Raw genomic sequence first — 18,660 nt, forward strand, 5'->3', positions numbered from 1 at the left:
CCACCACGACCCACGTCGTTAATCAGTGCGGTGTCAAGCCGCAAAGTGACTAAGTGGCAGCCATTCGCCACATGGCAGCCTTTCTCTACAGAAGATGCCCTAGAACGACACCCGTCCTACGACGTGTCAAGCGAGCAGGTGTGAAGCTGGCAAAATAGCCCGACAAGGCTTGTCGGGCAACCAACGACGTGACGTTAAGCAGTGCATTTAATGCACCCTGTCAGCTTGCAGAGTTAGGTATGATAGCACTGTTTGTTATCTTATTAGTGCATAATGATTACTTTGCCATTGTGGTAGTCCCTTAATCTATAAAAGGAGGCCCATGGCAACCGTAGAGAGGGTTAGAAGGTTGCATAACAAACACGCCCATACGCACGTAGCCACTTTCGCCCTTCCCGGGGCAAGTGTACTACGCTCCGCTACCACTCTTCCACCATCAATCCTCCAAAGCAGGAGTAGGGTTTTACGCCTCACGGCGGCCCGAACCTGGGTAAAATTGCATGTGTGATCTCTGTCGTGCTGCCCCACGCTCATCTGCTCTTTGTGCAATGCGACGTCCCCTTGCCGAACCAGCAAGGAGCCCTCTGGTCCCATAGGTGGTCGTGGTTTCCCGCGACACTAGGTGCATACATTCAATTGATTTCTAGATTTTAAATGCTCCCCTCCTGTTGCTAAGAACATATAGCCATGTAATCTTTCTTGCTAATTTTTTGAACATTTTTTTTAGCTAATTAGATGATTGTTTGCCGAGATTCACTTAATTATGGCATACAAACAATATAGCCACCACCACATCGATGAACTCTGAAGCTGAATTGTTTTTGTTTGGTTTCACATTTCATTTGGAAGAACGAGATGTCCAGGATCAACTAACAAAAAACACAAAGAATAAGGTATGTAGTCGTTGTGATGCTTTCTTCTTTTTCTATTTACATGTATAAGCTACACTAGAATGGACCCTTTATGGCCCTCGTTGTTGTTTCGAAACAGTTGTAATCTTTGCTATAACAATTCACACTTTTCTTTGAGAAGAAGAATGTGCTCATTGATGTTGTTTAGTCTGTGCTAAATTTTATGCATGGTGTCCTAAAGGAGTAGTATACTGAACCGTAATTAGCACCACTGAATAATTCCCATGAGTACTTACCAATTAACATGTCTGTGCTACACTCATCATGCTACTTATTTATATATGTCACGATTGAACATGACTCTCTAGCCTCTATTCTTATCATACTTTCCATTTCACATTCTTAGTTGTTTACTATTTCCAAACTTTCTGGTGAATGACAACTACTAATTATTAAGCGATACTGTATATAATGTGCTCTTTAGTATAGCGTCAGAACAACTAAATTTGTTGTCATGAACTATTTTCTTTATTATATTTGTCTACTTGCTCACTAAACAATGCATTCACGTCCAGTTTCTTTCCCAGTTTTGTCAATTTGTCGTTGATCCTTGGATTATTTTGTGCGTTGTATTGTACAAGTTTGGCAATGTCCATTTTCTGTCATTTAAGAGTTCTATTTTGCTCTGTTCCTATAGTAACCATTTGGGACTTGGATACAAAGTTGTGTCCTAGGCGGTTGAATTTATAAGGACATGATATCTTGCCATTATGCAGCCTATACCATGCTTGTGCCATGGCAGTATTAACCCCTCCATCAACTCTTTGTTGCTGAAGAAACCAGTAGTTGTATTCATTGCATGTCAGCTGGTCTACGACTTCCATAAGTTTGCATCATTTATTTTGAGTACTTTGTTGTTAGTAACTTCAACAAGACTGTAAAAATATGTTGGATCTACAGGGGGCAACGCCTGACCAGCGATACTGAGGTGTCGTTGGCCATGGGTGCAGCTGTCCACGGCTAGGGGTGGGATTGTTAGTTTGTTACAACATATGGATGATATGCACATAGAAGGTGCTCTAATAATCCCCACTATTATTTATTTGTATCATCTGCTAATGGTTTTGTATTTGAAAAAGAATATTATCCTTGTTTCTTATATACGCAGGCTGGTATAAACAAGCTACGATTGTTTGGGCTATGATTCGCAACATAGATTGGGGATTTAAAAATGTTAGACAAGAAAGTTATCGGCATGGTAGGTTCAGATTCAGTTCTATTTTTTTATTTTATTTTCTGTTACAAAATCAGTTTTTGATACTTTTCTCCCTTTTATGTCCTAAATCAGATAAGTATCTCAGTGTTTTATATGCAATGTTACACATTTGTTCGAGACAAAAAAAACATATATTGAGTTTACTTACGAACCTTTGGTTGAGATGAAAGTTTACATCTGATGTCATTCCACTAGGACTGGAAATAGTCCCAAAAAATGTTGTATTACCTCTCTCTTGGTAACTAATATTTGTATGGCGTGATTTCTGGAATTCACGGTCTAAGATCTAAATAGTCTGATTCATGTTGTCAAAATCTTATCGAGGTCTTGGCTAACTATGCAACATAATCTTGAATATGATTTGTATTGTTTGGTGTTTATATTATGTAGTGCTCAAGTCTTTCACCTGGAAATATTATTAATTGATCAAATTAATCTAAGTTTAGTTCTTGATGATTATTTTGTGGGACTAGAAAATGAAGTTTTTATGTTTGTACTTTGTAGGAATTATTATAATGGAGTATTCTTTCTTCGTATCTCTCTTGTTGGTTTGCTTGTTAGAACCACAACTGTCATTACAAAGCATCTCTATGTCTCTTTCTGACTGTTACTATTTCCATTGTCTTGGCTTGCAGGTCGCCGCTTGAGTCGGATGAGGTCATGGTTACTTTACTTGGTGAGTTACTGCCCAGGAAGAGCACAATCCACCACCGCTATATATCAGATGGTGCCATCAAGGACGTCGTCATATTGACCGCCGATGACCTACATCCTTTCGCTTTCCCTCATGTTTTGCAGAATGGAAGTGGCCTGAAAGCCACTTGAATGAAATCTTATGTCTTGCGATGTGCCAATGCCATGAACTAGATGTCTGTAGTATATTTTTTTAATTTGAAATGTTTACCTGTGATATTGAGCCCGGTACTTTAGTGCATGGATCAGCATTGCAGTTGCAATTGTTTTGATGTATGGTGATCTTTGTTTTGTGCAGATTAAGAAGGCTTTGTACTGATTTTTTATAGGTCACATGCGACAAGTTGCCCGTCCTATGTTAATCTACATACTTTGTACTGAATTTTTATGTGAACCAGTTATTTGTCCGGATTGTCTTATATCGTAAATCTTGATGTCTTCTGGTAAATCTTGATGCTCTTTGTCGAACCACTCATGGATTTTAATGCTTTCTATTGATCCATATCCTGCTTTGTACTTTACTCTGTATATTGGATTACATCCTTGATAAATACCAGATGCTGGATCATTGGATCACTTCTTTAGAAAGGCGCACTCTGCGCCCAAACATAAATTGGCTCCTTTTGTCTATATTGAGCACTGTGAATTGGACCATTGTTGTAATGACCAAATGTGTCATGTTTGCCTAGCTTATATATGTTGCCTTACCCTTTGGCGTTACTCCGACAAAATCCTCTGCTGAAACAAACGTCCCGAGCTTTACCAATGCCCTGTTTCTGATGTAAATCTACTGTGTTGGACTAATCCATCCTGAAAATCACTCTAATTCCCTTTTGCAACACAAAATGTTATGTTTAAGCGTTGGGAAAATGCAATGAGTAAAGCACCATGCGCCAAAAGCTTTTTACCGGATTGGATATCGCTTTTTACCAGATTGTATATCGCTGCCGGGTGCAGCAAGCCACACTTTCTATCTAGTTTAGATCACTAAAGTAGTGATCTAAACGCTCTTATATTTCTTCCTCATAAAGACTAGATAACTTATTCTTATTCGTTCCAGCCTGACCTTGCAGTATACACATTACAACAGGATCTAAAGGAGCAAGGACTACAGATCCTCCGACCTCAACCTGGGTATCAAAACTCAAATCTCGGACCAAAATCATTCACAGAAGCACTCTCATTGCAAGCTCTACAACTAACCGAAAATGAGACATAGACCAAGGAAATGCGGAGAGAAATTCCACATCAAGCGCTGTCAGTCTGCCAACACCAGCTACTATTATCCCTAACAAGGAATTTCAGTCTCTAGAAATCCTATTCCTAACTGCGAACCTCGGTGTGTGCTTGAAAGTCCTCAAGATTCTCTCCATAACGGATATCTGAAGATAAGACTACCTTGGTTGTAACCAGAAGAAAAGGGGACGACACAGTTCACTCATACTGTCGCTGCATATCAGCTCCTGCCAAAAATGTATATCTAATAAGAAGCTAGAGTAAAAGCAACCTAAACTTGATAGACCCTAAGCGAACAACTGCAACATTAATCCCAGGCACTGGGAGCTCCAGCACCACCATAGCCACCACCCCCGTAGCTGCTGCCTCCAGCATAGTCACTGGCGCCACCACCCTTGCCAAAGGAAGAAGATTCCCTACGGAAGTCACGGCCACCAAAGCGGCTCCCACCTCCGGCACCACGTCTGTTCCTTCCACCACCACCACCATAGGATGGGCGAGCTGCATAGCGAGTAAGCCATGCAGGTACCTCCTGATTAGATTCTTGCATTAGGTCAGCTAGAGACTTTGCCATCGAAGAGTTGTTGTCATTAAAGAAAGCAGTCGCAATTCCACTTTTTCCTGCCCTCCCTGTACGACCAATCCTGTGTACGTAGTCATCAATATCATTGGGGAGATCAAAGTTCACAACATGAGCAACATGAGGAATGTCGAGGCCCCGGGCCGCCACATCAGTTGCAACTAGAATTGGAGTTTGACCACTCTTGAAGGATCTCAAAGCATATTCTCTTTCCTGTAAGGATCGGTACACCAATATGTCAGAAAAAAACAGCCCTGATAAGACAAACATCTTTAGTTTCAGAAGAAAAAACGTCCAGTATTTATCCACAAGTAACAAGATTCAAGACTACAGGAATTTTCAAGCAAATCAGTAAATAAGTATCTGCTGTGTGATAGCAATAGCTGAAAGTACAAAACCTACAATAATCTGCCAAACAAACCAAACAGACAGTAAATTGGCGATATTTATTTGATGGCAGCAACTGACCGACTATTACATCATTCCAGAGAACAAACAGAAATAAATATGCTCCAAGCAAAAATGGGAGGTTCCGAAGGAAAAAATAAAGAATAAACCTGCTGGTTTCTATCACCATGAATAGAAGTCGCTGGAAATCCATTCGTACACAACCAGTTCTCCAGTGAGTCGGCACCCCTTTTGGTCTCCACAAAGACAAGTGTGAGAGCTTGCTGCAGCAAAGGACAGGAGAAAAATGAGCACTAGGATTAAAGATCTGCATTATCTACTGATCTTAAGAGAAACTAAAGAACAACAAAACATCAGGGTAAGTGATTGAATAATAAAAATAACGGACAGTCAAAATATTACCTTCCCTTGTTCTGAACTGTCTCTTTGCGCATGGAGCAGATCCATCAAGTGACTTCTTTTATCTGCCTCCTGTACAAACTCAACTCTCTGGGCAATCAACTCAGTACTTGACCCGACCCTTCCAACAGCCAGGAATATGTAGTTCTCCAGAAAGTCAGATGCCATTCTCTGTGTTCATTAAGAATAGCCTTGATGTCATTAAGAATGCAAACTAAAAACTTTTGACATAATAAAATAATTAGAAATCATCCGACATGACAAAGGTATTCACAACAAACCCAATTGAAAACTCAATAAGTCAGCACCAGGACACAACTTGCCTAGTTACATCAATGCCAGATCAGTCAGGAAAAGATATTTCAGTAAGGTGGGCAAAATGCAGTCAGGAAAAGATAATTTAACCAGAAAAAAAATAAGAACAAACTTTCCAGCCTATCATGCACATAAAACTTCTCCCATAAAAAAATATGACGCTGATATCTACCAATACTTTCACAGTTCAGCATCTTTTGAACAGACATTCCTGAAATATGTAAATATATTCATGGAGTTGGCATAACTTTCTCTTCAGAGAGCATGTGCATGTTACTAATTTCCATTCACACATACAGAAATAGAACACCCTAGTGCCGAGTGCCGTCACAGAATGAGATTTATATGATGCTAGCGATACTGCATAAAAGAATCTCCGGTGCACGTAGTAACATATAGGCATATGAGAATCATTGTTACTGTTGGACTACAAGCCGAAGATTTTCTACAATATTGGTTTTTTGATGTTCATATAGTTCACTAACAACACATGGCATGTAAATCTAACTACTTTCCCTAAGCTCATCCAGCATAGATCTAAGGTTAACACCATTCATGGAAAAGACTAGAGGGATACGCGCGCTTGCGCTGCGCCCATTTTTCCGTTGGTTCGTTTTGCTTTTTCTGTTTTGTAGTAGTTTGCTGCTCTGGTGGATTTTTTGTTTTATTTTTTGGTATGGTGTGGCAAGGCGGTTGAGCATTGTTCTGGGGCGTTCGGTGCTCTTAGGAACGGGTGTTTTTTCGAGGTCTGCAGTCAGATGACACTTTCTTGTCAAGTAGTCAGTTCGTGTTGTTGTTGCTGGATGCCTGCTCCGGTGGTTGGGTCCTCATAGTGGAGGCGCGGGGCGTGTCGATCCCATGGCTGGCGGCGACTACAGGGTAGCAGCTGGCCGCAGCACTCTGCGGCGTTGTCATCCCTCCAATCACGCCGTCCTGGTCTCGTCCTCATGGTCGAGCGTGCTTCCTCGTCAGGTATGGCGTTGTCGCTGCCTGCCGTACCCATCGCAGAGCACCAAGGAAATCAGGAAGATTTATCAATTGGATAACACCATCCAGTATAAGATTATCACCTAGCTACTACACACATCTAGCCACCACACGCAACAGCACATAAGCCGTGCAAGCACGCGACGAAGCAACAACCTGAGCAAGCAGGAAGCAAGGGGCAGCAGGACTCACGGCCAAAAGAGTGAGGAGAAGACACAGCCGTCGTGTGCACCGTCATGTAGTTCACGTCGAGGCAGATCAATAGGATGATGAGCAACTCCTTGCGAGGGCTTCGGCGCTGGCCGACCCAAGGTGACGGGACGTAGCCGACGCGGCGGCTGCAGCCTCGAGGCAAGGACGGGGCCGGCATGCTGCTGCGGCCCGAGTTCCACATCCCACATAGACACAACCTCCGCCCTCCTGCATGCGCCACCACCCCCTGTGACCGAGCACAGGTGAAGGAGATGGGAGGGGGGCGGGGACGGGATTGCGGCGGAAGGAGACGGCGGCGTGGAGCGTTGTTTGTTCAACAAAAAGAAATAACATGAACTATATATACGAATAGGAAGAGACAGTCAGATCTTTTTCCCTAAAGAGAAGATCCGCCTAACAAGAAGCATCGTGGCTAGCGTAGAAGGAACAAAAAACGAACAGATGAACAAGCAGACCAAACCCCACGAGCAGCCGCCGCCCCCCACACCTCCACCAACCCAGCAGATCAGAGAGGCCGGTGCAGAAAGGAAGACGGCAGCAACAGGACCCCAGCGACAGGAGCAGCTCACCCTCCGGAAAGAACAGCACACGCAGCAGCCAACAAGAACAGGGCCGCCCTCCACCGCGAATGGAAGAAAAGGGCAAGACACCCAGCCGCCACCGCCTATGCTATCGGGAGAGACAACGCTAGACCAGAAGGGGGAATGTATCCGGTGCACCCGCATTTGTGGTGCTACCGGTGCACCGGATGCCATAGAATATTTTTAAAAATCTGAAAAAAATTCTAGCATGTTTCATGTTAACATAATAATATCAATGTATGATGTCACAAAGTTTCATATAAAAAGTTGAAATATTTTTTGAGATACCAAAATAACAAATTTGACACCAGTGCAATAATGAGCCAAATCTAAAGCCCAAGTTATGTTATGTACTATTCAGTGTTGAATTTGTCATTTTTGTTTTTGGAGTAATGTTTCGAATTTTGACTTGAATTTTTGTGACAATCTACATTGATGTTGTGCAAGTGTGCTAAATTTTTTTCAGAATTTTTGAACATTTTAAAAGCACAATATGAGTTCGGTGCACCGGTAGCACCACAAGCTCCGGTGCACCAGATATTTTCCCGACCAGAAGGAACCAGCTACACAGGGTAAAAAGGCCTCGCACGCCCCAGTTAAAAGCCCATTTATAAACCGACCATAGGCTAAACTGGGCCCACATACCGCCTAAACCACCCCCGATCAACCAGAGGCTCCCATTTCGTGGGAGCTTAGTATCTGTACCGATGCCATACTACCTAAAGAGTAAAGCATCAGACAAATATATGATATATATCAATAGGGGGAAACATATTAACATAGCAACAATAAAATACGGAAGTATAATCAAGGGCTCAGATTTAATAGCAAGAACCAATCATTTAAATAGAGTGGAGATGCTTCTTAAAATATTTATATATCATCAATATAACTGCAGAAATGTGGAATAAAAAGCTAACCTGTATTTCTCCCGGGAATGTAGCGCTAAACAATAACGTCTGCCTGACACCTCGTGGAGGCATGTCCATTTGCTCAACAATTCTCCGAACTTGCGGCTCAAACCCCATATCCAGCATTCTATCCGCCTCATCAAGGGCAAGGTATCTAATCGACTGTAAGGATACTCTTGCCCTTTCCAGTAAATCAACCAAACGACCAGGAGTAGCCACAAGAATGTCAACACCCCTCTCAAGATCTCTCAACTGGAAAATAATGAAAATCGAGTTTATGGTACAATAGAAATTTAAGTAACTAAGATTACTGCCAAGTATACGGAAGCAAATATGCCGCCACGTTAACTAGCTATAATAACACATCAGAGGGATCATGTGTTACCAAAGGATGCCTAGCACCTCATCGCTAGTTGAAAACTCACCCAGATTGACTAGTCCAATTCTTCAACTTCTACTTTGAGTAGACTTTGTGGTGCATGAATCACAAGATCCAGGACCACTGTTATCATGAGTGATGTTTTGAATTAAACTATCAGCATCATCCTTCACATAAAGCCCATTTTCCCAACGTTGTTTCACTAGTAATGCTGAGAGAACTTTGTGGCAACAACAAAAGGTAATACAGCAGACAAGCAGCACCTGTGCCATCTAACACAAAGTCCGACAAAACTATGGGGAACAATGGGATATCGACAAAACAACCCATAATCAGGTAGGTAACAGACTTGTGATCAGGATGACGAACAAAAAGAGAAATAGAAAGATAACTCAGTGCTGGCACTAATGAACATAACAGGAGGCATGTTGCTACAGAAAGAAAACAGATTTTGGACGAAGAAAGAATTGCATTTCGAAAACATACGATCAAGCACTAAACCGTCACCTTGCATAGAATAAAGGACCATGTCTTTCTAAATATACAAATGGACCTGCCAAAGGACATACTGTGTAATATGCTCAGCAACGAAGGATGCAGGCACATGTTCAGTTGTTATTTGCTAACACGAAATTGTTGGATACAGTATGAACAAATTATAAACATACCTAACAATTTTATCAGTTTATGGGAATCACCTTTGCATTGCAGCAAAATTAACTGTAACCATATGCAATGCATGCACCCAGCAATTCCACAGAGACCATTAACATCAGAAGACTTGCACAGCCTCTGTGAAGAACTGACTGCATATCCTACTATGCATATACAGATATACTACACTCATACTGAAATGAGTTCCAGGGCAGAAATTTTATAAGAAACAGACAATTTTCAGAACTTGAGCTATTAGGGCCAACGACAGACAGAACCTGACCTGCTGGGTAATAGGGGCCCCGCCATACGCAACCACTACCCTGACACCTGTCTGATATGAAAATTTTCTCGCCTCTTCATGAATCTGCAGCACAAGGCAAGCACAACGAAACAACTATCACACACATGGCGCAGGAGATTAACTGGGCGTAATATCAAACGCCAAACAAGATATATACACGACCATCACCTGCATTGACAGCTCTCTTGTGGGCGACAAGATGAGGGCAAGAGGGCAGGCGGTCCTACTCCCGCCCCGCTGTGACCGCTGCATGGGCGGGCCCCGCATGATGCCGCTGATGATGGGGAAGCAGAAGGCGGCCGTTTTCCCCGATCCAGTCTGCGCGCAAGCCATGAGATCTCGCCCAGCCAGCGAGATCGGGATGGCATGGCGCTGCACGGGCGTGGGCCGCACGTACTTGCACCGGCGAATGTTGTCGTTCAGCGCGGCGCCGAGGTCGATCTCCGCGAACGTGCCCACGGCGGGCGGAACCTCCCGGCCGCTGGTCTCGACGGGGATGTCCTCGTACGCTTCAAAGTTGATCCCCGTGTTCTGGTGCTCGTCGAAAGGCACGGGCTCCGCCGGCACCTCCTCCTCGTCCCCGAAAGGGTTGGGCTCCCGGTCCCACCTACGAGGTGGGGCCCCGCCTCCCCCGAACCTCCCACCGACGCCGCCGGTGGGGCGGCCGAGGAGGCCGGGCGCGGCGCGCGGGGGTGGAGCGGAGGACACCGGAGGCGCGTTGGAGGAGCGATTGCGGAGGTGGGGAGGGACGTAAGAGGAGCGGTCGGCACGCGCGGGGCCGTTGGATGTGGCAGGCGCCGCCGCTGGAACGGGAGCAGGAGGGGCCGGTTCAGCGTCGGCAACGTCGGCCCAGGAGGTGCGGGAGGGGGCCGCCATGGTTAGATGGGATCTGCGCGGAGGTGGAGGTGGGAGGAGGCGAGGTGGGCACTGTTTTTTTTTCAGGGAACGGCTTTCTGCGGTATTTCGATCGGTGGTGGTTGGGTGGAGTTTGCGGCTAAAACGAAGTGTGCGAGACGGAAAACCTAAAGAGCATGTCCATTCCATAGACGCTTGTATAGGCGCTTAAGGATTAAAAATTAAAAAACACTGTCTAGTGCGTGCACAAGTGCCTCACCTTCCAACGCTGAGATGTTGCGGGATGCTAGTTCTCTCACGTAAAATCAATACCATATCAACTGGAGCGCCCGCTGTCAGATTTGGGCAGCGCTGCCGAGCAGGCGCCAGGAAAATTCTCCTGACGAGTGAAAAGGCTGGGATTATGATCCCTAGCGCTTATCCTTAGCACCGCATTGTATATGCCCTAAGGCACGTCCGGTGCACATATCAGACACACTAAACTAAACCGTCTGTGAACACAAATAACAGAGCCGACTATTTTACCGCATGCATCAAAGGTATCACTACAAAACAGTAAAATCTACTTGGTAGTCTCCGTTCCACGGTTTATTTTCGTCCCACCTTTATCTGGTTTATTTTCGTCCCTCACACCTCCTAGGTAGTCCCCTTCACGTCAAAAATATCGAACCAACCCATGTTACGAGAGAGCGATACTCCCCTCCATGCCAAAAAAATCAAACGAAAATAAATGGACGAAAGAAAACCAGCGGAAAAAATTGGACGAACCAGGCTCCTTCGCAGGGAAAAAAACCAAACGAGGCCGCCAATCCCCGGCCTACCTCTCCCAACTCCCTAGCACTCCCGGATCTCAAAATAAACTCCCTAGCACTCCCTCCCTGCGCCGCCGCCCATCGATCTACCACCTATTACGGATCAGTCGGCCACCACAACCTCCCTTCCCAGTCGGCCGCCACAGCGCCACCACCCCCTCCCCCGGCAGCCATGCACATCGGGAGGCGACCACACGCTTGGTGGGTCTCGGCCTCCCTCCTCTCATCGTCCAAGGCCAGGAGCTCCCTTCCCTGACCGATCTGACGGAGAGAGGGCTAGGCCTTGCCACTCAGATGGTCGATGTGGCCAGATCCGATCGGGGGAGCCGCCATAGAGCCGACACCTCGGCGGCACAGCATCAACCCGACAGAAGGTGGGTGCTCGAGCTCATCCAGCAGCTCGTCATCGACCAGGAGGCCTCTACCTCGACTGCAACCGTCCGTGGATCTCTATTGCAAGCACCTTGTATCTATTGATGTTCTTCCGCCCATCTAAAATCCACATGTTTTTTACGGGACCTAAATTCCACATGTTATATGAGTGGTACAGCTGCATGGATTGGCGATATTATTTTGGCTTGGATTCAAAGTGGCAATCTGGCGATATGAGTATTTGTACAAACCGCCGAGGACCTCAAATTCACATGGTTCGTGCTTCTTTACTTACGAACTCTACATATGACAACCAGCAGATCAATTGGTACCATCTCTGATTTCTATCATCATGTTGCTTCATTTATCTGCATATAAGTTTCACTGGATACATGGATTTAACATACTACTTTTTTTAGTCGGCATCAAACTTGGTTCAGGTGGCTTTTTATTAAAGAAAGTTATGTTTCTAATATGTACTCTGATCCTAGATCTCATACTTGCTTTTTTGGCATAATAGTTTCAGGCCTGATGAGTATCAAATGTCATGAGAAATTCAAGAATTGCATGGGAAGGGTAAAGGCGACTAGCAGATTGGGTTCTCCAAGGAACGCCAATACGAACTCACTTTTTTGCAACACACATGCTCAGCCAATTGGGCAGCCAGCTGGGAGGTAGACAATACATTTTTCCTCTTTCACAAATAAAATATTTTGATGCTCAAGATTGGATATTAAGGCATTATTTTAAATCAATTTATTGATCCAAGGTCATGGAAAGAACTATTTTTTTCTCTTGTTGCAACACACAGGCTCAAAGGTACAGGTGCGCGAACCCCTACTTATATATAGGCATTTTCACGTGTGTGTTGGAGCTTTGTCTGATCGTATATGCTGATTAGTGCATGGGTCCTTGATTGAGAATGCTTCGATGGATAGGGGATTCCATGAAAGAGTTGGTGTGGATTAATATCCTTCGGGTTTTTGCGTGGCGTGGCCCTGACATTTATCAGGGACTAGAATATATCTGAATTGTGTGTAGCGATTGTCCATCTACTTAGTTATTGTAGGCATTCTGTTTCACATAAATATAGATATATTTGAATCATGAATAACTACATGTCCACTCTTCGTCCAAAGTTTTTGCTTATGCAATATGATTGGACTATTTAGTTCGCATCCTTCTCCCTTTGCAGATTATAATGCATTTTGAAATTGTTCATGTGCTTCATTTTTGCACTCTTGCTACTCTCTGGAGAAATTATTTGCTCTACCTAAAGCATGGCTCCTATGTTGGTATTCATGGCCAATCTAGCTATTTTATGTTTAGTAAATTGTTTGCACTAATGTACAGAGCCTTCTAATTTTTTTGATCCGTCCCAGTATCCTGACCCATTGTTTGCATTTTACTTACACATGCTCTAGAAATTACACAGTATGTAGCACAAGATTATACTGCTGAATTGTTGATGATATTAGTGGGCTCAATCTTGTGGTGTCCTTACTCTGAAAACAACATCCGACATCGATGATTATTGTTACCCCTACAGATGGTTAGATTTTGAAGGCTCTGTACTCGAAATCATATGGGAATTTCATGTTGTTGCATCCAGGTGCTGGAATTCCTCACATTGGAGTGAAAACAATTATGTCTATGCATGTAGCAGCAAGGTGAGCGCTTGTAATTATTGCAAGACTTATTTTCTAGCAAGTTAATCATGGCCCTACCAACATGCTCGGTGATTTGGACAATATTGTTTTTTTGGGGAGGTTGGTACAATATCACACTCACCCTAATTGGAATGATTAAATATTCATGATCCTTTAAAGTTTCCAGGATACTTCAATCCTTATTTTTTACTGAACACTTTAATTCAGTCACAAAATTACACACTAAATTGTGAGGGTTTCAGAAATTTGTAGCACTTATCACCTTTTGGAAAACTGGAAGTGGGTCATCAGTAGGGATTTTGTTGAGGTACTATCATGAATTAACAGATGATATATTTTTTCTATTGATTTTTTTGTGTAAGAAATTCTGGACCTTATATATTATGGATACATAGAGTTTTGCGGGTAACCTGAATTACTATTTTTGTCCTTTCCGAGCTCTTTGTTAGGACTTAATATTTGGGTACATCCGTCGTTGAAGTATAAAGCAAAGAAGCACACAACAACTTCTGAAGCCTTCTTATATTTTCGGATCCTTGTCGAGTCTGTTCAGTCATATAATGATACACCACTGACAGGGGATGAGGCAGGGGAGGGGTGCCGTTATTGCATACAAGACATGACTTCCACTACAAGAAACACTTAAGAAGAATGAGTGCCTTTTAGGCCCAGGTCATATTCAAACAACAATTTGCTATCATGCTCTCGCCATTGCATTCAGCTGTATGAGTGCATACAAGCTTTCAATTCAGGTTAGCTCTAACAAAAAATTGGCAGAATACATTTTGACACATTTAACTGACTTCTTGATTTTGGTGGCAGCATGAAACACAGACACATGATATACTGGTAAAATAGTTAGGGTCTGATGATTCATGAACAAAAGATTCATAAAATTGGTTGAATCATTTAAGGAGCGAGAACAGCAAGTATGTGATGAAAAATTATTTCCCATGGTTGTTTCACTCTTGGTTCAGGGATTCTTGCACATTATCAAAGTAGCAACTTGTCAAGGTGATGTTCCTATCTTGTTTATGCTAGACGTAGTTGTTTATTTGTGACATCAAACAGTTTACAACATTAGAGATTTTTACAAAATGTGGTAATTGTTCTTTCACAAATTTCTCAAGAACAATAATAATTGGTTGCCATTTTTAATCCTTTGTAATTTGTAGTTTATTTGAATATTACAGAAACGGTTGACATCTAATTTGCCATCATGTTGTTTTACACATAATTTATTTATCTCCTTTCTAATGTGTAAATGGTTAATACTGAAGACTCATTTTGTGAATTAAGGATCATTTAGAGAATTTAATGACTATAGTTTTCATGTATGGTGTGCCTCCCTTGAGTTGGAGAATATTTACTATTTCATCAACATGCAGCTATAGTGTTTGACCAACACAGTTTTGCCCGCAAAACTTTTATTCTTTCCTTGTTCTGGTTAGTACCGGTGTAGATTTTCTTCTTATAAAAAATAATAAAATATAAATATATTTTCATTGTTACGAGAAAATTAGATTGGTCACAAAAACATGTTACTTCAGCAACAGTTATTTTTCAACTGAAATCAACTTTGCTTACCAGGCGCTAGCTATCCCCGACAACATATTTGCACTCTGATTATACTTGAGCAGTAATATCACGCAATGGTTTTGTTCCCTCCTTGCATTTACCTCTCCTTTCTTGATTTTGTCCTTAAATGATGACTAGATATGTCCATGGATAAAGTGATCTGATGTACATGAGGATCGTAAAGTTATATGTTCCACATGATTGGTGTTTAATCACCAAAATGTGTATACCCTTGTTTTCCTGACATGGATGAACCTGATATGGGTGTGTTGTCTGTTGCAGGTCATTGCCAAATGCCAACCAATGTGCCAGCATGGGACCGGGGAAAGGGAAAGACCATGGAGGTGCAAGTCTGAGATGAAGAGATGGCGACACATAATTGAGCTAGAGGCAACAACACTCAGGCCAACAGAGGAAGGAGATGGAAGGAGGAAGAAAAAGTCATGGCCGTGGGGATAAGAATGAGTGGCTCACACCATTAGTACTAGGGATAAGGTTGGTAAAAAAGAAAGGAAACATCGGCATTGTGTGAGCCAACATGAAACGAGCGCGGTGTGATTGGGGTTGGCCGTTTTGAATCGTTTTCCATTCAACTACTGGTTGCTCGGTTTCAGCAAAAAAAAATTGAGTTGCCAATAACATATTTTTGTATTTGATAGTATGATGTGTGTTAGTTGATTGTCAAAAAATATGCATTATTTAAGATGTGCATTGTTCTCAGTTTTTTTAGCTCCTGTCATTTTACCTTTTAAAAAGCCCGTGGCAACGCCCGGGCATTCTACTAGTTGAGCTAGTTAGAGCCTCTCACAGTGATTTGACGTTTTCAACCGTTAGATCGGATGTCCAACGCTCCAGATTTTTGTATCCCCACCGAGCAACAGCATGGTTGCCTCCTTTCTACCACGGGCCAACCCATAGTAAAAGCGTTGCTGCTCCGGAAATATATCTGGGAAGCTTATCGTTAATCGGGCCACATGAGCGAGTGACAGTTTTGGGCTTGTAAGCCCAGTTCGTCCTAATTATACTCATCACATTCGTGCAGGGTTGGCCCTTTGGAGAGATGGAGTAGTATGTCATCCTAAAAAAAGATAGAGCAGTGAACAATAGTCATAGCGGCGGCAGAGGGAGACCACACGACGGAGAGGAGATATGATGTGGTTGCCCGGACTCCATACCCTCTGTCCCGTCCCCGTGTCGTGAAACAGTTGAATCTGAAGAAGCAAGAGGGAGGCGGCGAAGAGTGTTGTATCCCTCGATGCCATAGTTTGGAGCATGGCAATGCCTCGAGTCTCACATGTCTTCTACTTCCACCTCTGTGCCGATCAACATCATTCTATAGGTTAGGTCGATCCCCTATTACCTATACAATTTATCCCCTTGTCATTATTTTCGAGCTCCAATTAAATCATTGGTTTATGCTTTGATTTTTGTTCTTTTTTCCTATTGCAGATTGTACGTTGATTTAGATTGTTAATTACGTCGTAAACTAATATAAGAGCATTTAGATCACTACTTCAGTGATCTAAATGCTCTTATATTAGTTTATAGAGGGAGTGGATTTCATTTGGTGGCAGTCCTGCTGGCTTTGTGGTGGAAACCTATTTTATTTTCAAAGTGTTTGTTGGTGGATCCACAAGAGGTAGATAGAAAGGTGCATCTGTTGGTTCTGGTAGACCAGTGCAAGGACTTCCAATCATCATTCAAGCTATGTGATCATTCAGGATATTACAGTTCCAACTTTCAACTGATAAATTGTTAACCATTGAATTACTTGGCTTTTGTTATTTAGTATATATAGATGATGTGAAAGGTAATAAGTTCAAACTACAATGTGTCGTTGAGGATCGCTGAGAGGGTAAGTTGATCAAACTTATATAATGTTGCACTTTAATAGTTACAATATAGAAATTCTAATTTATAGTGACTTTGTTAATGGAGGTTGAAAAGATAAACTGTCATAATGGGAAGCTTTCAATGTGTCACTCTGCAAACAACAAGAATGGAGCCATTAAACCATGGGAGTTTCTAAAAATTGTTTTTACTAATTACTATAGTACAAGAGCCAATAAAAAAAATCATATAACCATATAAAAGCTAAAATAAAAAACAAACTGCATGGTGACAGTCTGACTGAAAAATGACAGCAAGCAAGGGCTCATCATGCTTGCGTCCCACATGGTAAATGAAAAAAAGTAGAGAGATAATACAGATGCACTTTGCAAAAAAAAGTGTCTAACTTGGAAAATTGGCTCATCTTTTGATTTGTTAGTAAAGCACTATATGAAAAAGGGAGTACGCTCGAGATAATGATGCATTGATCTTAAGAGTTTGAAGACATTCTGTCAAGAACACCTACTGAGATTTTTCTCTCAAGAAAACGCAAAGAATTTTTTGCTTTTCATTTGTTACAATCCTCCAACGAGGTACATAACTGATGATGATAAACGGGTAATTAGTGCACGTCCCATGCCTGGGGGATGATGTCGCGAAGGCCAGCAGCTCCCGCCTTGGCCCAGAGCGACGCCTCCTCCTTGATCCTCACAACAAGGTCTTGCGCCGAAGGCAGGGCGCCCTCAAAGACACAACTATTGCGGTGTTTCCAGATCATCCAGGGGGTTAACAAGGCCATGGAGGCAAGGCATTTACGCATGGACTATGGCGTCCCCTGCTTGGCAGTGTGCCACCAGTCCAGGAGGGAAGGTTCATGGCTTGGTGGCGTGCATGGCATGCGCAGCCAAGCGATGATGTCCTGCCAAACTTGCCTGGAGAAGGGGCATCGAAGGAGCAGATGGTCCATAGTCTCGAGGTCCTGGCAGCATAGGAGGCAAGGGTCGTGGTGCTGCAGCCCACGGCGTTCCAAGCGGTCGGCGGTCCAGCATCGGTCTTGGTCAGCGAGCCGGTGGAAGAAGCGTACCCGGGGCGGCGCCCAACTCTTCCATATGAATTTCCAAGACACGCAGTGGATTGATCCCTGGAAGGTAGCCTTGTAGCAGGATTTCGTGGTGTATGATCTGCTCGTGGTCCACTTCTAATGGAGTTGGTCAGGTGATAACCCACAAGTATAGGGGATCACAACAGTTTTTGAGGGTAGAGTATTCAACCCAAATTTATTAGTTCGACACAAGGGGAGCCAAAGAATATTCACGAGTATTAGCAGTTGAGTTGTCAATTCAACCACACATGTAAGACTTAATATCTGCAGTAAAGTATTTAGTAGCAAACTAGTATGACAGTAATGGTAATAGTAGCAAAAGTAACAGTAGTAGTTTTGTAGTGATTGTAACAGCAGTAGCAACAGAAGTAACTTAGCAAAGATCAATATGTGAAAAGTTCATAGGCATTGGATCGGCAATGATAATTGTGTTGGATGATATTCATCATGTAGCAGTCATAACCTAGGTGTTGGTGTCAAAACCGGCAGATCTCAGGTAGGGGGTCCCGAACTGTGCGCCTAAGGATCGATGGTAACAGGAGACAGGGGACACGATGTTTACCCAGGTTCGGGCCCTCTTGATGGAGGTAATACCCTACGTCCTGCTTGATTGACTTTGATGAGTATAGGGGTTACAAGAGTTGATCTACCACA

At 43.1% G+C, this 18,660-nt stretch overlaps 1 protein-coding gene and 1 long non-coding RNA gene across 25 annotated transcripts; one reads left to right on the plus strand and one right to left on the minus strand.

Moving 5' to 3' along the window:
• Positions 1-3,974: 3,974 nt before the first annotated feature.
• LOC119285680 (DEAD-box ATP-dependent RNA helicase 52C-like) lies at positions 3,975-10,800 on the minus strand. Its single transcript, XM_037565019.1, has 6 exons — positions 9,956-10,800; positions 9,767-9,850; positions 8,460-8,702; positions 5,447-5,614; positions 5,194-5,307; positions 3,975-4,849 (listed from the first exon to the last, which is right to left on the minus strand). Exons 1-6 carry the CDS (start codon positions 10,661-10,663, stop codon positions 4,364-4,366), a joined length of 1,803 nt encoding a protein of 600 aa, XP_037420916.1. The 5' UTR covers positions 10,664-10,800; the 3' UTR covers positions 3,975-4,363.
• Positions 10,801-11,455: 655 nt separating this feature from the next.
• LOC119285681 lies at positions 11,456-15,794 on the plus strand. 24 transcript variants are annotated; one of them, XR_005139660.1, is made up of 7 exons: positions 11,458-12,101; positions 12,347-12,500; positions 12,596-12,651; positions 13,439-13,496; positions 13,946-14,248; positions 14,319-14,510; positions 15,357-15,794. It is a non-coding gene; the product is annotated as an uncharacterized LOC119285681 (long non-coding RNA). The 24 variants fall into 24 exon arrangements; XR_005139664.1 differs by having other exon boundaries at positions 12,596-12,645; XR_005139671.1 differs by having other exon boundaries at positions 12,638-12,651.
• The last annotated feature ends 2,866 nt before the right edge of the window (positions 15,795-18,660 follow it).

Source organism: Triticum dicoccoides, chromosome 4A (genome assembly GCF_002162155.2).
Source record: "Triticum dicoccoides isolate Atlit2015 ecotype Zavitan chromosome 4A, WEW_v2.0, whole genome shotgun sequence".
NCBI classification, from domain to species: Eukaryota; Viridiplantae; Streptophyta; class Magnoliopsida; order Poales; family Poaceae; genus Triticum; species Triticum dicoccoides.

Bases quoted from the DNA above. Each gene is read 5' to 3' on its own strand.
- LOC119285680 (XM_037565019.1), bottom strand. From the start codon at position 10,663: ATGGCGGCCCCCTCCCGCACCTCCTGGGCCGACGTTGCCGACGCTGAA. The intron at 9,851-9,955 runs GTGATGGTCGTG...CTTGTGCTGCAG, and splicing joins CAAGAGAGCTGTCAATGCAG to ATTCATGAAGAGGCGAGAAA. The intron at 5,308-5,446 runs GTAATATTTTGA...CCTTTGCTGCAG, and splicing joins ACAGTTCAGAACAAGGGAAG to CAAGCTCTCACACTTGTCTT.